General features: G+C 60.9%; 1 protein-coding gene across 3 annotated transcripts in view; it reads left to right on the top strand.

Moving 5' to 3' along the window:
* Positions 1-26,070, top strand: part of MPRIP (myosin phosphatase Rho interacting protein) — a 128,106-nt gene extending 102,036 nt beyond the window's left edge. Inside the window, exons 13-24 of one of the 3 annotated variants that reach the window (XM_068530315.1) lie at positions 2,310-2,419; positions 4,751-5,309; positions 6,885-7,001; positions 16,121-16,268; positions 16,937-17,054; positions 18,124-18,283; positions 19,159-19,278; positions 19,939-20,025; positions 20,494-20,656; positions 21,696-21,781; positions 22,246-22,306; positions 25,380-26,070. In XM_068530315.1, the coding sequence (XP_068386416.1) occupies positions 2,310-2,419; positions 4,751-5,309; positions 6,885-7,001; positions 16,121-16,268; positions 16,937-17,054; positions 18,124-18,283; positions 19,159-19,278; positions 19,939-20,025; positions 20,494-20,656; positions 21,696-21,781; positions 22,246-22,278 (1,701 nt within the window). In that variant the 3' untranslated portion in view covers positions 22,279-22,306; positions 25,380-26,070. Of the gene's footprint in view, positions 1-2,309; positions 2,420-4,750; positions 5,310-6,884; positions 7,002-9,596; positions 13,347-16,120; positions 16,269-16,936; positions 17,055-18,123; positions 18,284-19,158; positions 19,279-19,938; positions 20,026-20,493; positions 20,657-21,695; positions 21,782-22,245; positions 22,307-25,379 lie in introns of all 3 variants that reach the window. The other 2 variants (XM_068530316.1, XM_068530317.1) reach the window with 2 other exon arrangements.
* Positions 26,071-26,379: the final 309 nt, after the last annotated feature.

Genomic DNA, 26,379 nt, shown 5'->3' with positions numbered 1-26,379 from the left:
GTTGTGGCGCACGGGCTTAGTTGCTCCGCGGCATGTGGGATCTTGCTGGACCAGGGCTTGAACCCGTGTTCCCTGCATTGGCAGGCGGGTTTCTAACCACTGTGCCACCAGGGAAGCCCCTCACCTCCCCATCTTGAAGGGCAGGCTTCTCTGTGCAGGGCATCCTGGGGGCATGAGTCCACTCCCATCACTGAGCAGGTTACATCATCATGTTCTAGGGTCACTTTCTGTGCAGTGAGGCCGTGACCTGGGACTCTCCTGGTCACAGATGGGGCGTTTCTGAGTCACCTGTGCTCCCTGGCTGATGTCGTCCACCAGCCTGACCCCTCGTCACTTTACCCTGGGTGGGGGGCAGTGAGCTTATGAGTTCTGGGGCTTTCTCATGAGCCCCGTGGACTGGGAGTTCTAAGTCGGGAGAGATGGAGCCCAGCACGGGAGGCCGGCTTCCTGGAGGGACTCGGCCTGGGTCACTAGGGAGCTTTAGGATCTCGAGGGACCAAGCTGTCCCTGGCCTGGCCACCAGACCTGGTGGCACCTACCAGGGGGCTGAGTGTAGAAGCCGGTGGGGTGGTATGGGGGAGCCCTGAGTGCTGAGTTGAGAGTCAGCCTTGCCCTGAGTTGTGGAAAGCGCCGGAACGTGGAAGCAGCTGAGCGTCTGTGAGACGCATCTGGTGGGGCAGCAGGGGCGGGAGGCCAGGTGTCTGGCAAGTGCGGGGCGCCCGGGAGAGGGAGGGGCAGGGTCGAGGGCTGGAGACCCAGAGCGCGGCGAGCCATGTGCGGGAGTTGGTGGAGCCTGCAGGGTCCTGGCCCGTGGTGCATTTGAGGCCGAGATGGGCCCTCTGAGACCGGTAGACAAGCAGCCAGCGTGTGGGCCTGGGGCCGGGAGAGAACTCGTGGCAGGTGAGAGCTGAGGTTGTGGGAGAAGGTGGCCGAGGTCACACTCCATGAACGGCACACCGGGAGCAGGAGGCGGCCGCGGGGCCAGCACCTCAGGGAGCCCGGAGGCCACGCCCCCACCATCGGCCTGCGCTGGGGGGAACCGGAGGGGGAGAGGAGTGGAGACGTGGGTGGGTGGGCTGTCGTCTAGATGGGGCGTCAGGCGGGGTCTGGGGTGGGCCGAGGTCACCCCGGGCTGTGCTGTGCTCTGCAGCACCCTGACGCCCTCTTGGTTTCGGCCCCTGGCCGTGCCAGCTCCCGTCCCAAACTCGTCTTGCTAATGGTGTCTTCCCATCAGCTGTTTTGCTGACGTCTCGTGGGTCCGTTTATGAGTAGCCTGAGCAGCTTGAGGAGTTCTGAGCCCCTCACTTCTGTAAGGCAGGAGCCCCTGGGCTCAGAGGCAGGGGAGTGGACTCTGTGCAGCCACCGCCCGCATCCCCCCCCTCCTCCTCAGCTCTGCTGGAGCCGGTGGGCCGCTCAGGGCCACTCGTTACCCGCTGCCCGTGCCGCCCCCTCCTGTGATGTCCTTCGTCTTGACTGGCATCCCACCAACGCACCCAAGTTGGGGGGGGTGGTCCAGGGATTGTCCTTGAGGTGCCCCCCGCAAGCCTGTCCGTGCTGCACTGTGCACGCCACCTCCTCCTCCTCTCCGAAGCCCCCTCTCATCACCTGAACGACCAGCCCGGCCACCCAGCAGGTCTCCCTGCCCCTCCTCAGCCCAACAGACACGGCCCCCATCGGGCCCCAGCCACTGCTGAGCCTCGTGCCTGCCACTGCTGCCCCCGGTCACCCTGTGAGCCTGTTGTGCGTGGTTGCACGCCCCAGGCCCACTCCCTCCACCTGGGCCACGCACCCCTTCCCCGTCCACCTGCCCACCCTCCCTAGCGCCCCCATGCCCTGGCCCCTTCCCGCTGCTCCCCGCACACACGTTCTCCTTCCTTCCAGTCTGCGAGCTCCTTTAAAGAACAGGGAGTGTCAGTAAAGGCCTGCTGGGTGCCCTTTTTTTTTTTTTTTTTTTTTAACATTTTCAATCTTTGAAAACCTTTAATAATGTACATGTTCTCTAAGGCTGGCCCTCTTGCTCCCTCAGCTCTTTCTGGCTTGAAGGCCTCACCCTGGTGCCCACGTTATGTTAGAGAAGGCATTAGTTGGGAGCACGCATCAGCTGCAGTTGGGGAAAAACTGGCCCGGGTTAGCCACTGCCATGACAGTGTTCGCGGCTTTGCTCTCTCCTTTGCCCTCCAGCTCTGTTCATCCCGAGTGGGGCACATACCACACTCCTGGGACAGCCACCTGGCCGCCGGCCTCCCTGCGGGGCCTTTTTCAGGGGTGGGGAGGTGCCGGTCACTGCTAACTCCTCGTCTTCTGTTTAGACAAAGGAGGGCGCCTTCACCCTCTCCGCTATGACGTCTGGAATCCGGCGGAATTGGATCCAGACCATCATGAAGCACGTCCACCCGATCTCTGCCCCAGACGTGACAAGGTGAGCCGGTAGGGTGCCCGAGGGGGCCCAGCACAGCCTTCCCCCCGTCCTTCAGTCCACCGCCCACTCACTCTCCACTTGGCCTCCTGGGTTTTCTGCCTCAGGTTACCCTTCCCCCTCAGGCCTGGCCAGCGGGAGAAGCTCCCCAGGGCCCGGGCACCGAGCCATGGCTGGGTGAGGGCGGCTCCGGATGCCGCATTCACAGGCCACCTTAGCATTGCCTTTTTTTGATCCTTCTTCCTCACTCCTGCATCTGTTGGATTTTTGTGCAGCTGTGACAAAGCTCTCTTTGCAACTCTTGGTGCTGGAGGCCAGGTTGGGAAACTGTTCCCCGTGTCAACATCCATGCTTCATAAACCTCGTGATTCGCCCCACGCCTTCCTCCTCCTGCCCTGATGGTTAGAAACCCGAAGTTTTCATTTTACAAAAAGCAGAGAAGCTCCGTGTGTGTGGCTGGTGCTGTGACGTCGAGAACTCTGCCCCCCCTGACCCTCATGGCTTCGGCACCTTCGCCGGTTCTGAGAGCCTCTTGCTTGCGATTTTCGGTCCGGTCGTTTAAATGTTTCTTGAGTGACTCTCTCGTGTTGGAGGTTGCGCCCAGGGGGCGACCCTGGTGCCCACGGAGCGCTCCTTGGCCTAGGGCGGCCTCACACCTTGGTCAAGTCCTGGCCTCCTTGCTAGTGACCTGCACCTCTTTGAACAAGAAGGCAGGAAGGGACCCTAAATGGAGGACTCTTCTCTCTAGTCCTTCCGTCCCGTGTTGTCTGTTCGATTGTTTGTTCATTCCTTCATTTACTGCACGAACAGGATACTTGGTTGTTCCTGAGTCTCTACGACCAGGAGCAGAGACCAAAGCTCTTTCCGGGCACTTCGAGGAGGCCGCGTGCGGTGGGTCGGGGCCCGGCTGGGGTTCGTCAGCCTTGGGGTGTCGCAGGTGTGTGGCTCTGGCCTCAGAAAGGGCAGGAAGGACGCGCTCAGGCAACACATGGCTTGGGAGAGGCGCCTGCCCTCCTTGTTGGGGCCGCGGCCCACGGGGACAGCGTCCTCCTGACGAGCAGTGTACTCCAGGGTCAGCCGCCTCACAGCCGGGGTGCTTGCCTCACCCAGTTTGTTCTGTGTGGGCTTTTATACTTGGAGGAAAAGATGGATTTTTTTAGTGCAACAAGGCCACGTCCCAGGAAAGTTATTGGAAGCGGGTACAGACGTCAGAAGTGTGGGTTCGAGCTGTACGCCGCGGCCCCCTCAAGTCTGGTTGGGAGTCGCAGGGGCTTCCTCTCCTGGGGATAGTGGCGGGCCCAGCTTGTTATGTCATCCTAATGGCTTATGCAGTCGGAGGCCTGGGCCAGCTCTCAGTTCAGTGGCGTTATTGAAAAGGTCCGTTCTGGAGAAGCTGTGTGCAAGCGTGTGGTCTTGGCCTGGACGCTCCCGGGGCCGCCTCCCGGGACGGGGAGGAGGCCTCTTCTGCAGGCTCCCTTCTCTTCGGCCGCCATTGAAGCCCAGGTGCTCCCGGAGCCCCCGGGGCCCAGCCCTCGCCGCGCTGCGGGGCTTCCCACCCCGTGCTGAGGGCTTGGGCCAGGGTCGCAGGCTCTGCCCTTGGAGCCCGGAGACCTCTGCCTCGGACAGCCACGACCAGTGCCCTGCAGCACCCTGCCCGGGGACCTCCACTGTGGGGCAGGTGGGGGGAGGCGCATCCGGCTGCCGGGGTGGCGGAGGTGCCCTCGAGTGTCCTGCTTCCTGCTCACCTCTGCCCCGGGTGGGCCGCCAAGTCCTCTCAAGTCCTGTCCAGTGAGCCCCTGCCTGGTGCCGGCTCGTGGGCGCCACCTGGGCCATCGAGCTCACGGGCCCACAGGTGTTCCCAGGGCCATCACTCTGATCCGTCTGTCACGCCAGCCACCCGGAGTGGTTTTTTAAAACACAGACTTGACCGTGTTACTTACCTGCTTATTAAAAGCCCATGAGCCTTTCGAGGGAAGCGGTTGTTGGTCTCGCTTGTTCCGTCACCGCCGGCCCGGTGCCTGGGTGCCGTGGGGTCTACCTCCCACGTGGCCTTGTGTGCGTGTGGCCGTGCCCGGCGCAGCCTGACGGGGCTCTCGGCCCCCCACTGTCATCCTGCGGGAAACCTCTGGGCCGTTGTCTGCGGCTCCTTTTCTGCCGTCACCACTCGGTGCCACTTGGGGTTCCCTCCACAGACGTGTCAGTGGGTGAAGGCAGAGTCTCCCCCTTCCCTGCGGGAGCCACAGCCGCATAGAAAAAGGCGTGTGGTGACAGCAGGGGGCTGGGCCCTGCCGCCGGGAGCCCCGCCTGACCAGCTGTCTGTCCCCCCCGCCCCAGCTCGCTGCCGCAGGGCAAAGACCGGAGCAGCTCCCCCTCGGAGACGAGGCTGCGGGAGAAGCAGGACGGGGAGCCCGGGGAGCCAGACCCCGAGCAGAAGCGGAGCCGGGCCCGTGAGCGCAGGCGGGAGGGCCGCTCCAAGACCTTCGACTGGGCCGAGTTCCGCCCCATCCAGCAGGCCCTGGCCCAGGAGAGAGCCGGCGCCCCGGGGCCTGCCACCCCCCGGCCCGAGGCGGAGCCCGGCGAGCTGGAGAGGGAGCGTGCGCGGCGGCGGGAGGAACGGCGCAAGCGCTTTGGTGCGGTGGACGCGGCCGACGGGCCCAGCATCGACGACACGGCCCTGCGCATGGAGGTCGACCGGGGCCCGGGGCCGCCCGCGACCGCCGACCTCAGGACCCAGAACGTGCACGTGGAGATCGAGCAGCGGTGGCATCAGGTGGAGACCACCCCCCTCCGGGAGGAGAAGCAAGTGCCCATCGCCCCCCTGCACTTGTCCTCCTCCGAGGATGGAAGCGACCGACTGTCCACTCCCGAGCTGACCTCTGTGCTGGAGAAGGAGGTAATGGCCGGGCGACGCAGGCGGGGCAGCTCCGTGCCGCCACCTTTCCCGGCACCCAGGGGCTTGCAGGCCCTCAGGCAGACAGACACGCGACAGCCCCCCTCCCCCCTCCCCCCTCCCCCCTCCCCGCCGAGTGCAGTGCAGGCCTGAGGCATGCTGGGGTGGGGGGTGGCAGGGAGGGCACCGGGCCCTTCCGGAGACCAGAGGAGTGGCGCTGACATTGAGAGCCAGAGGTGCCAGAGATGAGGCGGGTGGGCTGCAGGCCAGGTGGGGCCTCGTCTGCCCTGCTTCAGCCACGCACTAGAGGCTTTGGGCGGAAGAGGCACGTGAACAGAGTTAGCTTTCCGCCTGCACTAGGCAGCCCTGCGACCCTCAGGGAGACCTGACGGGTGCCGGGCAGGCAGCAGGAGGCGGAGCTCGTTCTAGGTACTGGGGGGGCAGGACGGGCCTGGCTGGTGAGCCTGGCATGAGCCTCCTCCGGATACAGAGGTGGGTGAGCCGGTCCCTGCATTTGTAACGTGACATTTTCCTTCATGAGGAGAGTACCCAGAAATCAAGTCTGCAAAAGCTGGGCCGTGGATTTGTAAGTCTGAACAGAGGTTCCACGGCCAAGGAGGTGGAGTTAACACCTGCCTTTCAGGAGTTCTCAAGGATGCGATTCACGTGTGCGCTTGACTTCAGTGGCTAACTAAATCACAGATTGGCCACTTTGGCCTGCCTTCGCTTCTCATCCTCTTCTTATTTGGTTAGATTCACGAGGCTGACGTTTATCACTAACATCAACACTTGGATTTTTTTTCCATTTTCTACGCCTATGAATACAGTAATAGAGGCAAGATGGAGGAAAGTAACAGTTCAAACTCACGTTGCTCTAAACAGCCAAAACGGGCCTGCAAGTCAGCAGGCCACACACTGGACCCTGAGTTTGTTTCAGACAGCAAGGTCTGAAAACCAAGGTCCCCATTGCCGGTCAGCACAGTCTGCTGCACACCCAGCTCTCCCTGCTTACCACGGCCCAGCAGCTGGGGGCACGTAGGTAACGTTCCGGAAAGGGGCAGATGGGTGACGGCTGGATTCACAGCCACTGACAGCAAGAGTGTGAAGCAGCTCAATTCTTGAGGAGCCCTTCTCGCAAACAGAATTTTATGTGGAATCCATCGTATCCAGCTGGTCAAACAGGGTTTCCCCAGAAGCCAAGGTAGAGCCTGGCGCGAGGACTGCCCTGGGGCAGCACGGGCGTGTTTGGCCACGCTGAGGACACCCAAAGGACCCAGTGGGCAGTCTTCCCTCTGACAGGGGCACAAAGTCCTCATTTCCTGGTGGGGTCTACGCCTGGTGGATCCTCAAGCAGGTGTGGAGCTTATGTGGGTGCCCAGGTCGATTCACAGCTTGAGCTGGAACCTTGGTTGAAGACCCAGCGAGCACGTCCACCCAGGTGTGGCCGCCGGCAAGGCCCTCGGAGGCGCCCCTGAGCTCCAGCCCAGCTGGAATCGGGCACAGCACCGGGCGCCTGTGCTGCCGCTGCCGCTCCTGTACCGCCATTTTGCTTAAAAACGTGTGTCTTTTTGCCAACAGTTGGAGCAGAGCCAGAAGGAGGCCTCAGACCTTCTAGAGCAGAACCGGCTGCTGCAGGACCAGCTGAGGGTGGCTCTGGGCCGGGAGCAGAGCGCCCGGGAGGGCTATGTGCTGCAGGTAGGGCTGAGGGGCCGCCACGGCCCTCCAGGCGCCCTCGGGCTTCAGTGTGCAGGACCCAGGCAGGCTAGGAACGTGCAAAACCGAGCGCCAGGCCTCTGGACTCCTGTGCCACTGGAGCGGGCTCCCTGGGCCGTGGGCTGCCTGGGTCTCCTCCTTGTGCAACAAGTTGGAGGATCTGCCTGAGCCCTCTACGTCGAAGGGTGTTTCAGATGTTTTCAGTAGTAGTCTTTCTCTTTGGCTCCCGACGAGTCCAATATACGTTTATCATCAATATCACATGTTTGCATGTTGTTTCTTTTTTACAACGGCAGCATTAGTCCCATTTTACAAATTTAAGAACTTGAGCAATAGCCACATGCCTCCTTACGACCAAGCGCATGGCAGAGCTAGAACTGGTTCCCTGCCCCTGACCGTGTCTGTACCACACCTACAGGGCAGCCTGGGACTGTCACCACTAGCCTAGTGGCCCCACTTCTTACTTCCCGCCTAGGCTGAAGTTTGAGGGGGAAACATGGCCGCCCAGCCCTGAGCCAACCTGCCCAGTGGCATGGAGGGGAGGGGGGGCAGCAGTCTTGAGTACTGAGCTGAGAGGCCAAACCTAGCGTCTCCCTGCAGAGGCCTCTGTGCCAGAGTGCCGCCCCCCAGGCAGCAGCGGGCATGCCACAGGCATCTTGCCAGGCAGGAGGTCACCTGGATGGAGCAGGCCGGTGTGAGCCAACTCTTCCGCAGCGTTTCAGGCCCTGCTCTAGTTCTGGGGTATAAAACAACACTCTCCTGCCCTCTCAGCCAGTGTGCAGTGGGGAGAGGTGACTGACAGATGAGTGCCAGGGGAAAGCAAGGCAGGGCGATGGGACGGAGAACTCGAGCTCTTGGCCAAGGCTGAAGGCACAGCGTTCAAGTCAGGGTCCTGCACTGACCAGAACCCGGTGCCCCCTCCCCCGCAGCATCAGCCTCCTTGCCTGTGTAGACCTAGACTTCGTCCCTGAGGGCTCTTCCGACTCTAAAGAACCCAGAATCTCTGTGATAAGTTTTTGCGTCAGCATTTCCAGACTGCAGCACACCGGCTTCCTTGGTCCAAGTGGATCTTCTGGGCAGAGTCTGCCCTCCGGCCTCTCTCCATGCCCTTTTTGTGGCACGTTTCTTCTGCCTTCCTTTCCCCCCCAGCTTTGGCCATGACCCTGGGCACCCCGTGTCCCCTGGACCCTCCTCCTTAGCCCTTCAACCATAGTTGTCGCCATGCCCAGTTCAGACTCTGAGGTACCGGAACCTGGTGATGGGGGGGGGGCACCCCTCTTTCCTGCATGTCTCCCTCCGGGGCTTTCTGAGTCATTTGTGCAGACCCCGCAGGTTTGGGAAGCATCTTCTTTTTAAACCCTGGTTGGGCCACCATCCTACACGCGCTCATTTCACACCAGGTGGTAAAGATCCTGGCAGCAGAGTTTGAACATTGCTACCCTGTCCCGTGTCTGAGCCGGACGATTGCATGAGCCCGCACTGAAGCCCGTCTGTCAGCTGACACGTTAGCACCTCCCCGCCAGGTCAAAGGACAGTTTACTTTTAACCTCCCTACGTGCTTTGGAAATTCTTACAATCGAAAGTCTGAATGAGCAAGGGGCTTTGGGGTTAAGGGTGAGAAGGGTCAGCCGCTGGGGGTGGGCTCCGCGCTGACGGCCGGGAGGAGGAGCTGGCAGGGCGTGGACGTGGAGTGTCTGACTTGCGTAACTGAGTGTCACATCTGTGGCTTCCCCACCAGCACACCTGGAGGGAGCCACAGGCAGGCCAGTGCTTAGGCTGAGCTGTTCTCACTCCTTTCACGTTCTTGTTTTTTCCTGCGTTGTTAGTTAGTTCTGTCTACTCTGCATGCCTTCTAGTTTGGGGAGTTTTCTTTCAATTGTGTTTTATTTTCTGCATGCTTCACTTTCTTATTTTGAATGCCACAAAGGTTTGTTTGTTTTGTTAACTCTCGTATTTTACTCCATGGTTTGCGTTTTCCCCTGCGTTTTGTCTTCTTGCAGGTAGAGATTAGTTCTTCCTGTTACTGTAGAGGACGGGCTCCACCTCCCACAGGAAAATGCTTCGGATGTCACCTCGCTGACATCCGCCAGCGGTGCCTCCCTTCCTTGTCCCAGAAGGAAGTGGCATCCTCACCGGTCCTGCGCTTTGGCGGGGTTTGTGGTCTGGAGCTGCGTGCCTTTTGTTTTGCAAAACAAACAAACGGACGCTTTGCTCTGCTCCTGCCCGTCCCTCTCGCTGGAGTCTCTTGTCCCTCAGTCTTCATTTTGCTTATCAGTGTGCTCCATTATTCAGTTTTGTTTGGTTTATTTCTCCTAGAAGCTATTCGGTTAGAGCTGTTTTGATGTTAATGTCCATGTTTTCTGTTTACCTGGAAGCAGCTACTTACCAAAAAAAAAAAAATGAGACGATTTGTTAGTTGTTTTTCTTTTTTTTAAATGAAAAAAAAAAAAAAATTGTGCAGAGGATAAAAGGCAGAGCCACCAAGGAGCCTTTCTGTGGTTGACCCTGGCCAGAGGTGTGACACTCAGAACTGGGAGGCCGAGTGTTACTAACCCGTATTTCATCGGTTTTTTTAAGACTGAAGTGGCCACCTCCCCGTCCGGCGCCTGGCAGAGGCTCCACAGAGTCAACCAGGATCTGCACGGCGAGCTGGAGGCCCAGTGCCAGCGCCAGGAGCTCATCACGCGGCAGATCCAGGCCCTGAAGCGCAGCTACGGGGAGGCCAAGGACGCGATCCGGCACCACGAGGCCGAGATCCGGAGCCTCCAGGCGCGGCTTGGCAATGCCGCCGCCGAGCTCACCATCAAGGAGCAGGCGCTGGCCAAGCTCCAGGGCGAGCTGAAGCTGGAGAAGGACAAGGTCCGCGAGCAGCTGGAGGAGCGGCAGCACAGCGAAGCCGCGCTCAGCGCCCAGCTGCGCGCCAGCGAGCGGAAGCTCCAGAGCGCGGAGGCCCTGCTGCTGGGGAGGACGCAGGAGCTGCGGGACCTGCAGAGGCAGCAGGCGCTGCAGCGGGACCGCCAGAAGGAGGTGCAGCGGCTGCAGGAGCGCATCGCCGACCTCAGCCAGCAGCTCAGCGCCAGCGAGCGGGCCCAGAGGCTGATGGAGGAGAAGCTGCAGCGGAACTACGAGCTGCTGCTGGGGAGCTGTGAGCGGGAGAAGCGGGAGCTTCTGCAGAGCCTGAAGGAGGCGGAGGACAGGGCCAGCGCCTTCGAGGACCGGCTGCAGGACCACGAGCAGCAGATGGAGGTCCTGCAGAAGGAGAAGCTGAGCGCCAAGTCCGAGGGCAGCGAGGCAGTGCGCCGGCTGGAGGAGCAGCTGGAGAGGAAGGAGGCCAGCATCCAGAAGCTGGCCGAGCACGTCCAGAGCCTCCGAGACGAGCGGGACCTGATCCGGCAGCGCTTCCAAGAGCTGATGGGCCGCGTCACCTCGTCCGACGGGGACGTGGCTGCGCTTCAGGAGAAGCTGAAGGGGAGGGAGGCCGACTACCAAAGCCTGGAGCACTCCTACAGGAGGGTGGCCAGCCAGCTCCAGGGCGCGCACACGCGGCTCCAGGAGAAGGAGGAGGAGCTGAGGCGCATCCAGGACGCGCACGCGCAGGCGCTCGAGAGGAAAGAGCGGGATCTCCAGGATGTGCTGGTTAAGACGGCTGCCTTGGGGAGCAGCTTAGAGGAAACAGAAGTGAAGCCCCAGGCAAAGGAAGAGATCGTAAGGCAGTTTGCCAGGGAGTCCTCAGAGGACGCCGAGGAGCCACGGAGCTCCTTGGAAGAAGCCGAGGAGGAGGACGGCGCCGCACGTTCGGGCCCGCAGCTCCAGGCTGCCGGCGCACCTCCGGGGACTGCCCCGGGGGAGGGGCACAGGGACAGCAGCCCCAGGAGAGAAGAGAGCCCAGTGCCCCCAAGGTCGGAAGCGTCCGACAGGGAGGGGCACCTGCAGAGCACCTCAAAACCCGACCAGGGAGCACCCGGCCTTAAGAGGCAAAGAATCCGGTTCTCCACAATCCAGTGCCAAAAGTACACCCACCCTGACGGGTCTGAGAGGACCTGGGCCAGCAGCACATCCTCTGACACCAGTCAGGACCGCTCGCCCTCGGAGGAAAGCATGTCGTCGGAGGCCACCCCCGGCTCGCTCCCAGCGACCAGCGACTCGGACACCTACCTTTCCATCATCCACTCCCTGGAGACCAAGCTCTACGTCACCGAGGAGAAGCTCAAAGACGTGACGGTGAAGCTGGAGAGCCAGCAGGGCCAGAGCCAGGAGGCCCTGCTGGCCCTGCACCAGCAGTGGGCTGGCACCGAGGCGCAGCTGCGCGAGCAGCTCCGTGCCAGCCTGCTCCAGGTCGCCGCGCTGGCCTCCCAGCTGGAGCAGGAGAGACAGGCGAGGGCGGAGGTGGTTGAGAACCACGTCGAGGAGCTCGGTGACTTCCAGGTGAAAAACAGCCAGGCCCTGGCTTGCCTGGAAAGCTGCCGAGAACAGCTGCGGTCTCTGCCGGGTGACGCAGGGGCGGGGCTCCTGGCCGGCCTGGAGAGCTTGCTGGTGGGCGCCATCCAGGCCCTGTGTCACCAGCCGGCTCCCCCAGGGGAGGCGGGCTTCTTGGAGGAAGAGAAAGCGGCCTCACGGCAGCCAGCACACCTGCCGGAGCCAAGCGAGCAGGAACAGCTCCAGCTCCTTTCTGATCAGATAGCCCTGGAGGCCACGCTGATAGGCCAGATAGCAGACTCGCTGAGGAACACAAGCTCGGATGTCTCGCACGTGCTCCTCGAGGTCTCTCAGTCCGGAAAGTGGCCGCTGGAGTCCGAAAGTGCCGTGGCCTGTCCTGGGGCCCCAGTGGATGCCTGGGCCAAGAAGGTGCTGGTGGATGGAGAGTTCTGGAGCCAGGTCGAGTCCCTGAGCCGGCACCTGGAGACGCTGGGCGGAGAGGCAGCCCGTGCCTCGGGAGGCGGGCAGCCGAGCGCCCCGCCAGCCCCGGTCCCCGCCCTGGCCGACGCCACGTGGGTCAGGGCGGAGCTCAGCCTCGCCGTGCATTCGGCGAGGGGGTCCCTCCACCGCAGGCTGCAGAGCATCCAGGAGACCCTCCAGGGCACACAGGCAGCCCTGCAGCAGCACAAGCGCATGCTGGGGGAGATCCTAGGGGCCTACCAGACACCCGACTTCGAGAGAGTGATGCTGCAGGTCTCGGAAACCCTCCAGCTTCCAGCAGGTGCCGGAGACGGTGTCCAGGTGTCCTGGACTGGGAGCCCGCCGGAAGAAGTACCGAGTCATCAGGACCCAGCTGGCTCGCCGGCTCTCTGTCCCTTGTCCAGCCAGAGCTCTGGGGCCTTGGTTGCTATTCAGGAAGAGCTCGCCCTGCAGCTTAAAGATAAGGCCAGTCTGTTGGGAGAGATCTCTGCCACTTTAACCTCACTTCTCTCTGTGGAGGCAGTGCGAGGCTGTCAGAAGCTTCTCCAGGCATCCCGGCATCTCTCCCGTAGCGCTTGCCTGGGAGGCCTCGGCCAGTATTCTTCCTTATTAGTTCAAGATGCGATTATTCAGGCTCAGGTGTGTTACACAGCCTGCAGGATCCGGCTGGAGTATGAAAAGGAGCTCCGGGGCTACAGGGAGTCCTGGTCGGGCAGTGGGGCCTCCTGTCAGGGGCAGGAGCAAGCGGTGGGGGCCCTGAGGGAGGAGTACGAGGAGCTTCTCCGCAAGCAGAAGAGCGAATACCTGGAGGTGATCGCCGCCATTGAACGGGAGAACGCGGAGCTCAAGACCAAGGTCGCCCAGCTCGACCAGCAGCAGGGGCGTCCGGAAGAGGGGCAGCGTGAGCGCGGCGAGAGCCTGGCTGCCCCACGAGGGTGGTCTGAGGAGTGGGAGGTCAGCTGCACAGGGGAGCGGCTGAGCCAGGCGGAGGGTGCGCCGCAGGCTGTGCGCGGCAGCGTCCTGAGCCGGCTGGATGCCGTGGCCGGGGACAGACAGGACCTGGAGAGGCAGCCTGTGGGCCAGGTGCAGACCCTGGAGGACGAGTTCCAGCTCAAGATCAGGGAGCTGCAGGCCATCCACGAGGAGGAGCTGCGGGCCCTGCAGCAGCACTACTCTCAGACGCTGCGGTGCCTGCAGGAGACCCTGCACCACTACCGGGGGCGGCCCCCTGCCGCCCCACCAGCCCACGGACCCCCGTCCCCCAGCCGGCCAGCCGAGGCGGGGGCCGACTCCGTGATGGGGCTGAAGGAGCGCGTCCAGGAGTTGGAGGCCCAGGTGGACGTCCTGCGGGAAGCGCTGGAGCACAAGGACCTGGCGGGTGGCGCGGCCTCGCTGCGGGAAGAGCGCCAGAGGGACTTTGAGAGCCTCAAGGTTTCGAAGCAGAGCGGTCGGGGGGCGTCCAGTGCAGGCGGAGCTGGGACGCGGTTCTTGGCTCCAAGTCAGCGAACAGCAGCAGGAGCTGATGGGCTGCTCCCCGCTGACCTCCCACTGGCGGCGGTGGGGTCCCAGCAGGGCCTGGCGAGGCAGGGTGGTGGGGAAGCTCCCCCTGCCCCCGTCTCCAGCTGTGCAGACCTGGACCTGGGGAGGGTCCTCGCCTTCCAGCTGTCCCCGGAGAGCAGAGTGGGGCTTCCCAAAGGCTAGAGTGTTTGCAGTGGGGTGTTGAGGGCCACTCCCACCCCAGTTCTGTGGGGACAGACGTCTGGTGGGCACCCTGCGTGGGAACGGCTGCTCTTACAGGGAGCACAGCCTTATTTGCTCCAGGGGTTTTGAGAAGTGACCTTCCCACCACACCGCCACCCCGTTTCACACCCACCTTGGTAGACAGGATTCCCAGGCCCTGGCGCATCAAGGTGACGTGTCAGGCCCTGGGGCGTTGGGCTGTGTGGAGCCATCAAGGCAGCCTGGGCTCTGGGCCTCGTCCTCTCGGGCTTCTCGCCACCCCTTGAGCTGCATCCGGTAGACGCCAGGCTCCTCCCGTGCCCTCAGTCCCCAGCCCCGTCCTCCAGCTGTGAGCCGGCACTGCGTCCAGTACTGAGGGCGGCCTGGCGCTGCTGCGACAAGCAGGCGGGCCATTAGTACCTGCCAGGCCGTTTCCACTGCTCTTTTCCCAAGTCAGTCCAAACCTTTTGAAGGCTATTCTGGATCCCAAGGAAGCTTCAAGGGCTGTTGGAAAGTGCCGCACGGTCCCCGTGCGGCCAGCGCATGCCAGTGCCACATTGAAAGTAACTTCCCGGCCGCTTCCCACAACACCCAGCGCGTCTGCGCAGCAGGCAACTTAGACAAGGCCCAGACTGGCTCTCACGCCCATCGGCACGAACCTGGGAGGGAGGAAAGCCCTGTGCCGACACTGGGGGCAGGCTCTGCCCCGGCGGTGATGCAGGCTGGGGCTTGGATGCTGCCTGCTGTGGGCGGCATCCTCTGTCCTGTGCCTATTCTTGTTGGGCCCCGTGAGACACGCAGAAATTACAACCAAACCGCTCTCTCGGGGCCCGGCTGACAGCTGTTACTTGTGCAGATTTTTGCCCAGGTCAGGGAGACTGGGGTCTTGGCCTGAGGGCCCCTCTTCTGACAGCTGAAGGCTGGTGCTCTTTCTCATGACTCTGCACAGTGGTTGCCGAGGAACTTTGATCGATCCCAGGGATTACTGGCTTAAAAATTAGATTAATCGTTTTTTAAACACACATACTCTCCAAGGAAGCAGCCAGTCTTTAAAGACACCTTAGTGTTCCTGTAGGAAGAATTTTGACCCTTATCTTTATTCTAAAGCCCTCAAATCAAACTAAGACCTCGCAGCTATGTGTTAACCAAGAGTCCACGTTGAACCACAGTGTGCGAGAGGGCAGCGCTAGGACCCTCCAGTGTCCCGGGGTGTGAGGGCACTGAGAGGAGACAGCAGCTTCCAGGTGCAGCCCCTGCAAGAAGAAACGCCCAGTCAGTGGCGGATAGCACTTAAGACCACTTCCCCGGTGAAGCAAATCTGTCGCAGGGGAAGTCCAGACTCTGACCGTGAGTTTGAAAAATACTGACTGGAGAGTCTCAGAAGGGCCTCTCAGTCACCGTGGGGGCTGAGACAGAGGTGCCTGCACACGGAGGCTGGATTTCTTGGTACCCTTTCTTGATCCATGTGCAAGTACAGGATTGGGAGGGGGATTCCCACCCACACTTGGATTTGGAATTAACATGGCCACATTCTTCGAGTTTTTAAGGATCAGTGAAAGGCGCGATCCCTGCTTTGAAACAGATGTTGCAAGGGGTTTAGACAGGAAATGTGCCTCCACGCACAAAACAGCCCCTCATACCCACCCCATCGACGAGACCAACTCTGATAAGCCAGGCCTGGGTTACTACACAGTGAGGGTGTGTGGGGTGGTCTGAGCCCTTCTTGGGTCACGCCTGTGTCCTTCCCCGCACCCATGTCTAGGCCAAACACCACGCCAGGCTGCGGCAAGGCACAGACAGGTTTGGAGAGCGGCTCTTCCGTCGTGGGTCTTGGTACAGTTAGCAGAGGCACTCGTTAATTAGTGCCCCCTCTTTGTACTCCTTCCGAAGGAAAAGGGAAAGTCGTACACCCTAACCTAATTTCCTCAGTGGACGCCTGAGAGATTCAGTGACCCGGTGAGGGCGGCCAGCTGGGCAGCGGCAGGGCTGGGCCCCCTGGCTCCGCGCACTGGGCTACCCACTACCCGTCACTCACAGGATGGCCTTGGCTCCCTGCAGCTGACAAAGACATTACTGTTCATGACTGTGCTTGATGCCCAGTGTGTGACGGTGCTGAGCGCGTCTGGCTGTGAAACTCAGACCGGACGCGGCCAGCCTCTGCCCGTTCACTCTGTCCTCCCCCCTCCTGTCGGTCCATAAAGGTCCAGGATTGGCTATTTTAAATTCCACTGCGGCCTTTTCCTGCCCACGACACCAACTCTTTCTACAGAGAAATGGGATTCACAACAACCACAGAAATCAGGCACCCTTATCTAAGTGCTCTGGGAGCATAAAACACGCCGGAGCAGAGTGAGTCTCCAGACAGCTGGCGCGGGGCTCAGCTCGAGAGAGCACCTTCTCTGTGCCAGGAGCCTGGAGGGCAGGGCTGAGGTCTGTTCAGTAAATAGCAGAAGAAAAGTCAGTAAAGCCTCTTGTGCACCTTGCAGGCCACGTGCGAGCGAGGGTTTGCAGCCATGGAAGAAACACACCAGAAGAAGATCGAAGACCTGCAGAGGCAGCACCAGCGGGAACTGGAGAAACTGCGGGAGGAGAAAGACCGCCTCCTGGCTGAGGAGACCGCGGCCACCATCTCAGGTGGGAGCCGCTAACCCCGGGGACGGGCAGCGGGGTGTTCCTGAGCTGAACGCACAGCTCTGAGCAGTGACTGGCCTTCTCAGTGCCTTTCGGCTGAGATTGAAGCCTCGTTACCCACGAGAGTTCTTTGACAATTCCCTTGGGGGAAAGGCTGGTTTGAGGAGCCCTTTGAGAGCTCGAGAGCCCCGCGCCAGCACTCCTGCTTTCCGTGGCCGCCGGCACACCTGGTGCTCGTGAGGGGCTGCCCTGGTCTCATCAGCCTGTCTGCTGGCACTTCTCTGGCAGCGGACGCCTCTGCCTGCGGCCCTTGGTCCGTCAGAGCCCAGAGCGTCCAGACTGAGCCCTGGGCCGTTGGCCTGTGTCCCCTCCGTTCATGTAACTATCCTGCGGTGCTTTTGATTTTGGCACTAAGGAAACAGGCCAGCCTGAAAGCCTGCTTGTCTTACAAACTCATACTTGGATTTAACACTGACATTTATTGAATCAGTTTGGTTTTCTGTTAACGTCAAGGAAAAAACACACCTGCATCCCTTTCGTGGGGGAGTTCCCCGGGAATCCTCCCGGCCCAGCTGCCCATGGGCCGGCATTAGCAGTGGGGGGACGTCCCGCCTTCCTGTCGGTCTCACCTCCCAAGCCCGTGGGTGCTGACGGCCACGTCCTGTCCACAGCCATCGAAGCCATGAAGAATGCCCACCGTGAGGAGATGGAACGGGAGCTGGAGAAGAGCCAGCGGTCCCAGATCAGCAGTGTCAACGCGGACATCGAGGCCCTGCGGCGGCAGTACCTGTGAGTCAGCGGAGGTGGCCCTTGGGGGCCGGGCCGGAGGGAGGTCCTTCGGGGGCGGGGCAGCACCTTCCCTGTAAGAGCCACAGAGACTCGGGTCCCCAGGGTGGCGCGGGTGGAGGCCCGTGGGCGCTGAGGCTGCTCAGGGCCGCTGCTCTCATGGCCCAAGTGGGCTCCTGTTACGGAGTCAGACGGAAACCAGTTACTAAAACGTAAAGAATAAGACGCGGCAGAGGAGATTCTATAAATACTGTCGGATCTTCAGGGCCGACCTCAGAGGCTACCCCAGATTCCTTCCGTCCCTCAGCTGCTGCTGCTTCAGGAGTTCGTGGGGAGGGCACGCGGTGTAGCGTGTGACACAGATGCTCTGTGGCAGAAGTGGCCACGACCCCTACATTTTTAAGAAGTGCGTGCGCCAGTTCTCTTTGCAGAGGCAAGGGAATGGGGAGCGTTCACCAGCACGGCCACTCTTCAGTTTTGCCCTCAGTGGAACTCGTGCCACTGGGAGCCCCGCGACTGGCTGCTGCGGGGGCCGTGCAGAGCCAGCCTTCACGGGGCTCCGCAGCGCACAGAATCAGGGTCTCCCCTCTCCCAGGCTCCCGTGCGGTGCAGTCAGGGCGCAGGTGGGTGGGCAGGCGGCCGGGAGCAGCTCACCTCGGCTGGAGGGGGTGTCGGTTCCACATCAGCCCTTCCCAAGTCCAGCGTGGCCGAGAACGATGACACGAGGCTTTGGTTTTCTGAACGTGGATCGAGTTGGCACAGTTAGTGCTAGAAACGGTCCCAGGTCTGACCTCTGTCTGACACAGCGTGTTTTGGGGTGCGTGGGTGAGGCCTCTGCTGACCCGGGGAGAGGAGTTCCGCCAGTGGGGGCTGTTCGACTGCTGGTAAGAGGACAGGGACGGAGCCGCCGAGCTGCACGGCCACTCGAGACCACAAGGTGCAGGGCTCTGCTCGCGGTCGCTCCGCTGTGTGGGTCTCGGCGTCCTTCAGGCTTCACGAAGGCGACCCTGAGCTTCTTAGAGGCCTGGGCCCCGGGGCGAGGGCAGAGGAGTGAGCAGCGCCCTCTCCCCAGGGAGGAGCTGCAGTCTGTGCAGCGCGAGCTGGAGGTCCTCTCTGAGCAGTACTCGCAGAAGTGCCTGGAGAACGCCCACCTGGCCCAGGCGCTGGAGGCCGAGCGGCAGGCCCTGCGGCAGTGCCAGCGCGAGAACCAGGAGCTCAACGCCCACAACCAGGTGCGCCGCCCTGGGGCCCCAATCTGCAGGCGTCTCCCGACGTCTGGCGTCACCGGGGTGTGGGCAGGAGCCCCCTGCAGCTGCTGGCGCTGAGCCCTCCCGCTCCGCAGCCGGCTGCCGGCCTCGGGGTCTGGAGGCTCCGAGATGTCTGTCTGTGCCTCCTCCCTTGTTGCTGGGCGGCACGGGTCCAGGTCTCCCGTCCCCACGGCTGGGACCGTGTTTAAACACCTCCCAGTCGAGACCATAACGCTGCTCACATTTGATTCTGTCAGATTATTCTCTTAAAATGTGCCTGCTCCTTAGAAAACTGGGGTACATTTAAAATCCTGGCTAATGGAACAGCTCAAGGTAGGTCTAGGTCTAGTTTGAAAAAAGCTTCTCTGTGGGTACAAGACCACTCGTCCTCCCCCGGCACTGAGGAGACAGCCACGTTGGCCTGGCCCAGGCTCGAGGCCTCTGTGGGCCCACAGCTGCCCGTATGGGGGGGACACTCCGGCAGGACTGGTTCTGCTTGGTCACTGCGGTGGCCTAAGACGACCACCTGCTAGCTGGAAAGAAGGTACAGAAAGTGAGTGGTGAGGGTGGCAGGAGGTCCTGATCCTGCCGAAACTCAGGGGCACAAACCCTGGAACTGATTAACACTAGTCACGGTGACAGAACGGGGCTGAGGAGCATGGATTCTGCAGCTGCAGTTCCACAGAAGCACTAGGCCGTGTAAATGGCTTTGGCCAGGGTGTCCACACTGACTCTGGGATGCCACCGTGCACAGGCACCGCTGCAGGCCTCCCGTGCTGCACGCTCCCCTGGCCGCGCCCTGGGTTCGCGGCCAAACAGCTCTGTAGAGCACCCTGTTTGGTTGTGTTGCTGTCCCCCAGGAGCTGAACAACCGCCTGGCTGCCGAAATCTCACGGCTACGGACGCTGCTGACCGGGGATGCCGGTGGCGAGGCCGCTGGGTCACCTCTCACGCAGGGCAAGGACGCCTATGAGTTAGAGGTACGGCTCAGAGCCAGGTCCCTCTTTACCAGCTCACATCATACGAGCCCCACCTGGGGACTGGGGCGGGGTGGGCCTCTAGCTTGTGGACAGCAAGAGGGGGAGAACCTGGAAAGACCTGAGTCATGCCAGGACGCAAAAGAGAAGAGTTAGCTGCCAGGCAGCGTGGGACCCCTCACGAGGCCACAGGGACCTTTAACCCGTCCTCACTCACCTGCCCTCCGCCCTTCTGTTCTACCACGTCACAAACACTGACCAACTAAAATGAAACATTGAATAATTATGTGAACACTGCAGCTGCTTGAGATTCTTAAGGCTGTATTACTCAAGATCAGGAAGGTTCATTTTAAGTCAGAATGATTGTTTTTTATGTATAGGGTGTTCTTTTATGAAAGCATCTCTTCCTAAATGATGGGAGAGGCTGACCTGAGGTCTCTGCAGGCCCCCTTCCTGGGCTCTGTGCCAGGAGCTCCCAGGCTGAGGACGAGGCTCTCGGGTCAGGAGGGGTCTCGGCCATTTCTTCCTGACAAGGACAGGGAGAAAGCTGCCTGCCCACTGGCGTGTGGAGGGGAGTCCTCCGTGTGGCTCAGTCTTTGCTTTCGAGGCCCTGGCAGTCGCTCTGCTCCTAAACGTGAGTCTCTAATTTCTCTCTCTTTCTAGGTCTTATTGCGGGTCAAGGAATCAGAAATTCAGTACCTGAAACAGGAGATCAGCTCCCTCAAGGACGAGCTACAGACGGCGCTGCGGGTAACGCACGTCCCCACCAGTGGACCTGGGGGACGGGCTCTGGGTGGGGCGGGGCCCCGCGTGTCCAGAGTCACATGTAGCAGCTCTGGAGTAGATTTCAGGAACAAGGAGCCGTCCCCGTGCCCGCCGTGTGCTGGAGCAGGGACCCAAGACCCAAGCACACTATTGTCTCCTGCGGGCGCTCCTGGAGGCCAAGTCACTTAGGGGATCCAAGACACAGGGGTCTTCCAGCCTGAAGTCACACGGAGGTCCTCGGGGCTCAAGGCGGCACCAGCCTGGCTATAGCCCGGGGCCCTGCCATGCCTGTTTCACTCTGTGTCCAGTTTCTGCCTCTGGAAGGCGGGGGTCAACCTGCCTTCTCTGCTGCCGGGCCCGTCCCCAGTCACCCCCGAAGCGCTCTGGCCCCAGGAGGACGGGGCCACCCAGCCTGGCTGTAACTGCTCTTTGCTCTGCCCTTCTGTCCCCAAGGACAAGAAGTACGCTAGTGACAAGTACAAGGACATCTACACAGAGCTCAGCATCGTGAGGGCGAAGGCCGACTGTGACATCAGCAGGCTGAAGGAGCAGCTGAAAGCCGCGACCGAAGCACTGGGTGAAAAGTCACCGGAAAACACCCCCGTGTCCGGATACGGTGAGTCCTCCAGCTCTGGATTCTGACTCAGTAACTCGCGGTGATTTAGTCGTGGAGCTGCTGGCGCTTGATTCAAGCAGAGGAGTCCTTTTCTGTGTCAGCCTCACTTCCTGGTAGGGAACAGCTGGGGGGTGGCAGGCGCCCGGCTCTCGGGCCCTCCTGGTTGGGAAGCCCTTCTCCTCCGACGCTGCACTGGTTGCCCTGAGGGACAGTCATACCTCGGTGTGTGTGTTCACAGTGACAGCCGGCTGTGATTCCCATTTTCCTGAATAATTCACTCATTCTGTAAGCAGCTCTCGCTGGTTCTTGATCCTGAGGTTTTACCATAAAACCTGCAAAAGGCCCTGGGGGGAGGGGATGGGGGGATGCTGCCTGCTGAAGAGATGCCCTAGCTCACCACCCGCGTCCTCTCGGCCGGCAAGGATCCCTCCTCGCCAGTCTGCATCGCTGCTGGGCGGGCACGTTACAGGTCTTCCCGAAGGCAGGCGGGCCACGTGCAGCGAAGCTCACATCAGACCGGGGACGGGATGGTGACACTGGCTGCTTCCGAGGAGTCGTCTGGGGGCCAGCGGATTTAGGGTTAGGAGTGAGCACGTGCAGCCTGTGACCCTTCTGAACGCACGGGGGCACAGAGCTGGCCCTGCCTCCACGGTGGGGGGCTGAACCGTGCGGCCACCGCACAGCTCTCAGCAAGTGAGGGAGAGCGCCGTTAAGTGTGGGAAGCTAAAACCCAGAGCAGCCCGGGGCTCTGAGGAGGAGGAGGGCGGCAGGTGTGCCCAGCAGCCCAGGGGCGGCGGGTGCTGCGGCCGGCCAACGGAAGGAGCCTGGCCCGGGGCCTCGCGTGCCTCCTCCAGGTCTCCCAGCGCCCGGAGCTGTTCCAAGAATCTCGTGTTTTACAGTTCTTTCTTTGGGATTCTCTTGGGTTGCTGAAGGAAACGTCTCACGTGTGGGTGATGATGATAAGCCTTGGAAGCCTTCAAACCCAAGTCTGTTCCCAGGGGGTTTACAAAACAGGCACTGGGTCTGCTTGTCTTCTCAGATATAATGAAGTCGAAAAGCAACCCTGACTTCCTGAAGAAAGACAGATCCTGTGTCAGCCGACAGCTCAGAAGCATCAGGTCCAAGGTGAGTCTGGGGTCCAGCCCCTGGGTATGTAGAGCCCACCTAGGGCCGCAGCAAAGGGTCCCCAAGGTCCCAGAACTCACCGGCCCCACGCGCTTACCCTGCTGGGCCAGTTCCAGGGGCTTCGCACTGAGTGTGTCCCTCGCCCAGCAGTGGGACCATCTCCTGCCAGCGACAGCAGAGGGCCAGGCCCACAGCAAGCAGGGCGCGGGTGAATCCCCTCAGACCGGCACCCTGCTGGGTCGGTCCTGCCCCATCTGGACTGCTCCTTGCATGTCCCTAGTTCATGCCGACGCCGGCTGCCTTCGAGAGACAAAGCTGCCCGCGCCCCTTCCCCCCCAGCGTGTGCCCTCCGCCCCCGCGTGCCCCTCTGTGGGAAGGTGGGTTGGAAGGTGGGGGTGACCAGCATGTTGCATTTAGGATTTATTGTGTGTGTGTCTTTTGTTTTCTGCTCTTTCCCCCGACAGTCCGTAATTGAGCAGGTCTCATGGGATAACTGAAACGACCCGCTTCCCGGTCCCTTGTCGTGTAGGTAAACCACTCTCACCACCACCCGCCCGCCCGCCGCCCTCGAGAGGGTGCTACCTGCATGCACTGCTCACACCTCCATGGCGAGCTCCTTGTTTTCTGGTTACTTTCATTCCTCCTGCTCCAGCCGGCACGTACACGAGCCACGTGACGTTCCTTAACCTGTTGTGGGGTGTTAACTGCACTGTAACCTCCTAACCGAGGGGAGTCCCCCAGCTTGGTGCGCTGCCCATGGGGCCAGCATCTCGGCCCCGTCACATGCACGTCGAATGGTTTGTGCGCTCACGTTCTTTGGGGGTACCGCTGCCCTCCGTCGGGAAGCAGGGTTCACAGAGCCGCCCACTGCTGAAGTACCCCCGCCCTCCACCCTGTTAACAGGCCCAGGAGGCCCGAGCCCAGCAAGCCAGGGAGCTGGTACCTCGCACATGCAGCTCCGGAAACCACTCAGTAGAGCAAGATAACTGCGAGCGCTTGGGGCTGAGCGTTTCCCAGCCCCGAGGACCTCGGGTGCCTCCAAAGACAGGAAGCAGGGGCTGAGCGCTGGCTCAGAAACATCAGGCTGTCTGACCCCGACCCTGCCTGGACGCTCCCGACTCCGACGAGGCCCAGGCATCCGGGGCACACAGTCACTCATTCCCTAGTGGGTTCATCAGCTCTGCTGACCTGATCTCGCTGATTCTCTGATAAGGAAGTTGAGGGCAGCAGGAAGGGCTCAGAACAGGGGACGCTGGCAGGTGCGCCCGGCTCACTTGCAGGCTGAGGGGTTTGGTTTAGGGAGAGTTTACGGAAGGAAATCCAAGTAGTTTGCGCTTAATATGTTAATTTCCCTACAGTCCTGGCTCACTTATCACCAGAAATGGTTTAAGGCCTGTTCAAAACTTAGTTTGGGCTTTTTTCTTTAAACATGAAAAACGTTCTGTTTAGCAGAAGGGAAACCTGTTCTTGGTTTACGGTTTTCTTGTTGATGATGTTGACTTCTATTTGAGGCTGAACTGTAGCTGCTTCAAGTTCACCGTGAGTGCTTTGGGCCTTTTGCCTGTAAATGACCTATGACAAACACTTCTGCTTAGGGCCCTTCCAGGGAAGCCTTGCTCCAGCAAGTCCGCCCCGTCAGGCGGACCATGTGTCGGGGGAGGGAAATAAAGAAAAGTGCTTTGCAGGAATCCCCTGGTGGTCCAGTGGTTAGGACTTACTTGGCGCCCTCACTGCTGGGGCCTGGGTTCGATCCTTGGTCGGGGAACTAAGATCCCAAAAGCCACACCGTACTTTACTTTGGGCTCTGGACAAAGGGCCAGAAGATCAGTGGAAAGACCTCTGTCAATAAGGGCCTTTGGCCATGAGATGTGCTGGCACACATGTGCTGCCGTGTAGATGGCAGCTTCTACGCTGGCCAGGAGCTCGCTAAAGCAGAGGCCAGGAATGAGGGAAGAAACTGTCAGGCACACCCACGAGGGTCTGCCTGCGGCTCTCTGCAAGGCCGGGACCCAGATGAGTGTTGGGAGAAGCCCAGGCGCGGGGTTTCCCAGAGTTGTGTTTGTTTGCGACGTAAGGTAAGGGCAGTGCTCTCGGTGTGTGGGGACAGCCCTGCTGGCCCAAGGAGGAAGCTGGGGCCCTTACGGTTCACCCTCAGGGACACCAGCCACGATGCTGTGCCTGTAACGTGCCGTCAACAGACACTTGCACGGCTCTGTGTTGCCCTTTTTCCTGATTGTATTTGGAAACCGTTGCACCTCCCACGGGAAGATGGGAACTAAGTTGCCCAAGAACAACCTGTCACTGGTGCTTTCTGATACAAGGTCTGATGTGTACAGATGTCTATCTATCTTTCACGTGTGTCGCCTCCGTACCTGCCTCCCTCAGAAGGATAGAAAGGCTCAGCCCCCATCACGTCAGAAGGCTCGTTGCCTAAGAGCAGCTGGGCTTTTCTGGGATGGAGGCCCCCGCCTGGTCGTCTTGAGCGTGGAGTCACGGAGATGCTGGGGGTGCGGGGCAGCGCGGGGTCTGCTCAGGCTCTGCCCTCCCAGCTGTGGTGAGCGGCTGCAGAGCAGGGGTGATCACCAAGCGTGTGTGACAGTGCACGGAGGGAAAAGCTCTGTTCCTCAGGACTCAGCAGTGGCGGTGCGCTGCCACCCAAGGGGAAGTCCCCAGCTAGAGCAGTGCAGTGTGGCAGGTGACGGGGCCCAGCCCTTGGATGAGACTGGCTGCTGTGTAGACGGCGGCCGTGTAGATGGCAGCCCTGACCTGAAGCAGGCGCACTTGGGACGAGAGTCCCGAGAGCACGTGAGGCAGTCGTGGGCGTTAATGGATGTCAGCATGGGACGTGGATTTGTCCTCTTCCTCTGACCAGTGGCATCTAAATTAAAAAATACAGGCAAGCAGAGCTGTCCTGGGTGAAGCTGGGGCCCCAGGGGAAGCGGGTCTGCTCTGAGGTGGAGGCTGGGCTCCGCCTCACCTGCTGATTGTGGGCCGGCCCCGGTGAAGCCTGGACTTGCCACGCAGATCCGATGGCAGCGAGGCACCTTCGTTCCCAGTCGTGCTCTGAGGTGATGCTCCTTTTCCCATCCAGAAATTAAGTCTCTGTGAAGAGCCTCCCAGAGTAAAGCAGGGAATTCTCTGTCCCCCACCTTCGCCGAGGTCCCACATGAACACGGATGGGCTTCCGTTCTCAGAGTCCCAGTAAACAAGCCGACGTGTTCCCACTGCCACGTTCCCAAATCCCCGGGGCAGCGAGAGAGTCCAACAACAGGGTTTGTGATCGGTGCAGCAGGTGCTGCCAGCGTGCGGCCGCGAGAGACCAGACGTGGATGCGGACGTAGCGGGCATCTTCATGTTCTCGGCAGGGTCTCCTCTCCTGGCTCCACTGGTCTGATCCCTGCTTGTCGAGAGAGAGCCCTAAGCTCAGCACTGGTCTTGTTTCTTTTTCCTTCTCGTCTAGTAACACCACCACCTTGGGGGTCGTGGCCCTTCTAGCACGCCCACTAACCCTCCGGGAGCCCCGAGCCGCGCCTCTCGCCGGATTGCCGCCCGTGCCAAGCGGGGCCGCCGGCTAACGGCCTGTTTGTTTCTCCTCCAGAGTCTGAAGGAGGGCCTGACGGTGCAAGATCGCCTGAAGCTCTTTGAGTCCAGGGACCTGGAGCGCGACTAGCTGCTCCCCTGCAGCTGAGACGCAGCCTCCCTGGCCCGCGGCCGCCGCCCTCGCCTGCACCTTCGATTTCTGTTACCGTTATCGTTGTTACCGTCCTCAGTTAACTGCGGTATGGATGCGTGAGAGAGAGACTGGTCTGTGGGTTGCTCACATCACTCCCTGTTGTGTTTAATCGAAGCTTTTCCCCATGGTTGTCTATGACCAGCCCAGCCGAGGGGCCGAGCGCCCGAGCGCCCGAGCGCACGCGGCTCTCCCCCGTCGCCCCCGCGCTCACGTCAGTATTAAGGCCCAGCAGCCTGTGATAAGCTAGCTCTGTCTCGCCCACTGCGCGGTGGGGTCAGGGCCCGGGCGGGTCCCTGGGAGAGAACCGGCCACGAGGCGTGGAGGCGTGTGCTGCGGTCCCAGCGCTGACAGCTGGTAGCCTGCGGCGGGGAGTGTGGCCTAGAACCTTGGATGTACCACCTTTGGGCTTCAGAGAACAGCATTTTGTATTTGTTCCACTAATGCCGCTTAGAACCACACCCCAGATACTTGTGGTAAACCTTTCGCAACCTGGAAAATGTTGAAAGCAGCCATTCCTATTTTTGTTTGTTTTTTTATTAAATCTTGCACAAAACCAGGCCCCTCTCATTCCTTCCTACGCTCGCTTCTTTCTTGGTCACCAGGAAGCCTGGTCCTTTCATACTCGGTCGGTAGATGCTGGCCTGCAGCCCGTGGCTTCAGACTGTGAGCACAAATAACGAAGAGAGTTTCCCTCAGAGAGTACGGTTGACAGGAGACCCTGTGTTAAGTCGAGAAGGTTAGAGCAGACGTTGGAACCAGATGAGAACTGGCCATCGTGACGTGCTCCTAAGTCTCCTTCAGTTCACCTGAGGTCTGAGGCCGTGCGGCACTGGGGGCGCCTGCGCCGGGTCCGGACCGACAGCTC

Source organism: Eschrichtius robustus, chromosome 20, assembly GCF_028021215.1.
Source record: "Eschrichtius robustus isolate mEscRob2 chromosome 20, mEscRob2.pri, whole genome shotgun sequence".
Lineage (NCBI taxonomy): Eukaryota > Metazoa > Chordata > Mammalia > Artiodactyla > Eschrichtiidae > Eschrichtius > Eschrichtius robustus.
The sequence above is the reverse complement of the archived record's forward strand: the minus strand, read 5'-3'. Positions and strand labels throughout refer to the sequence as shown.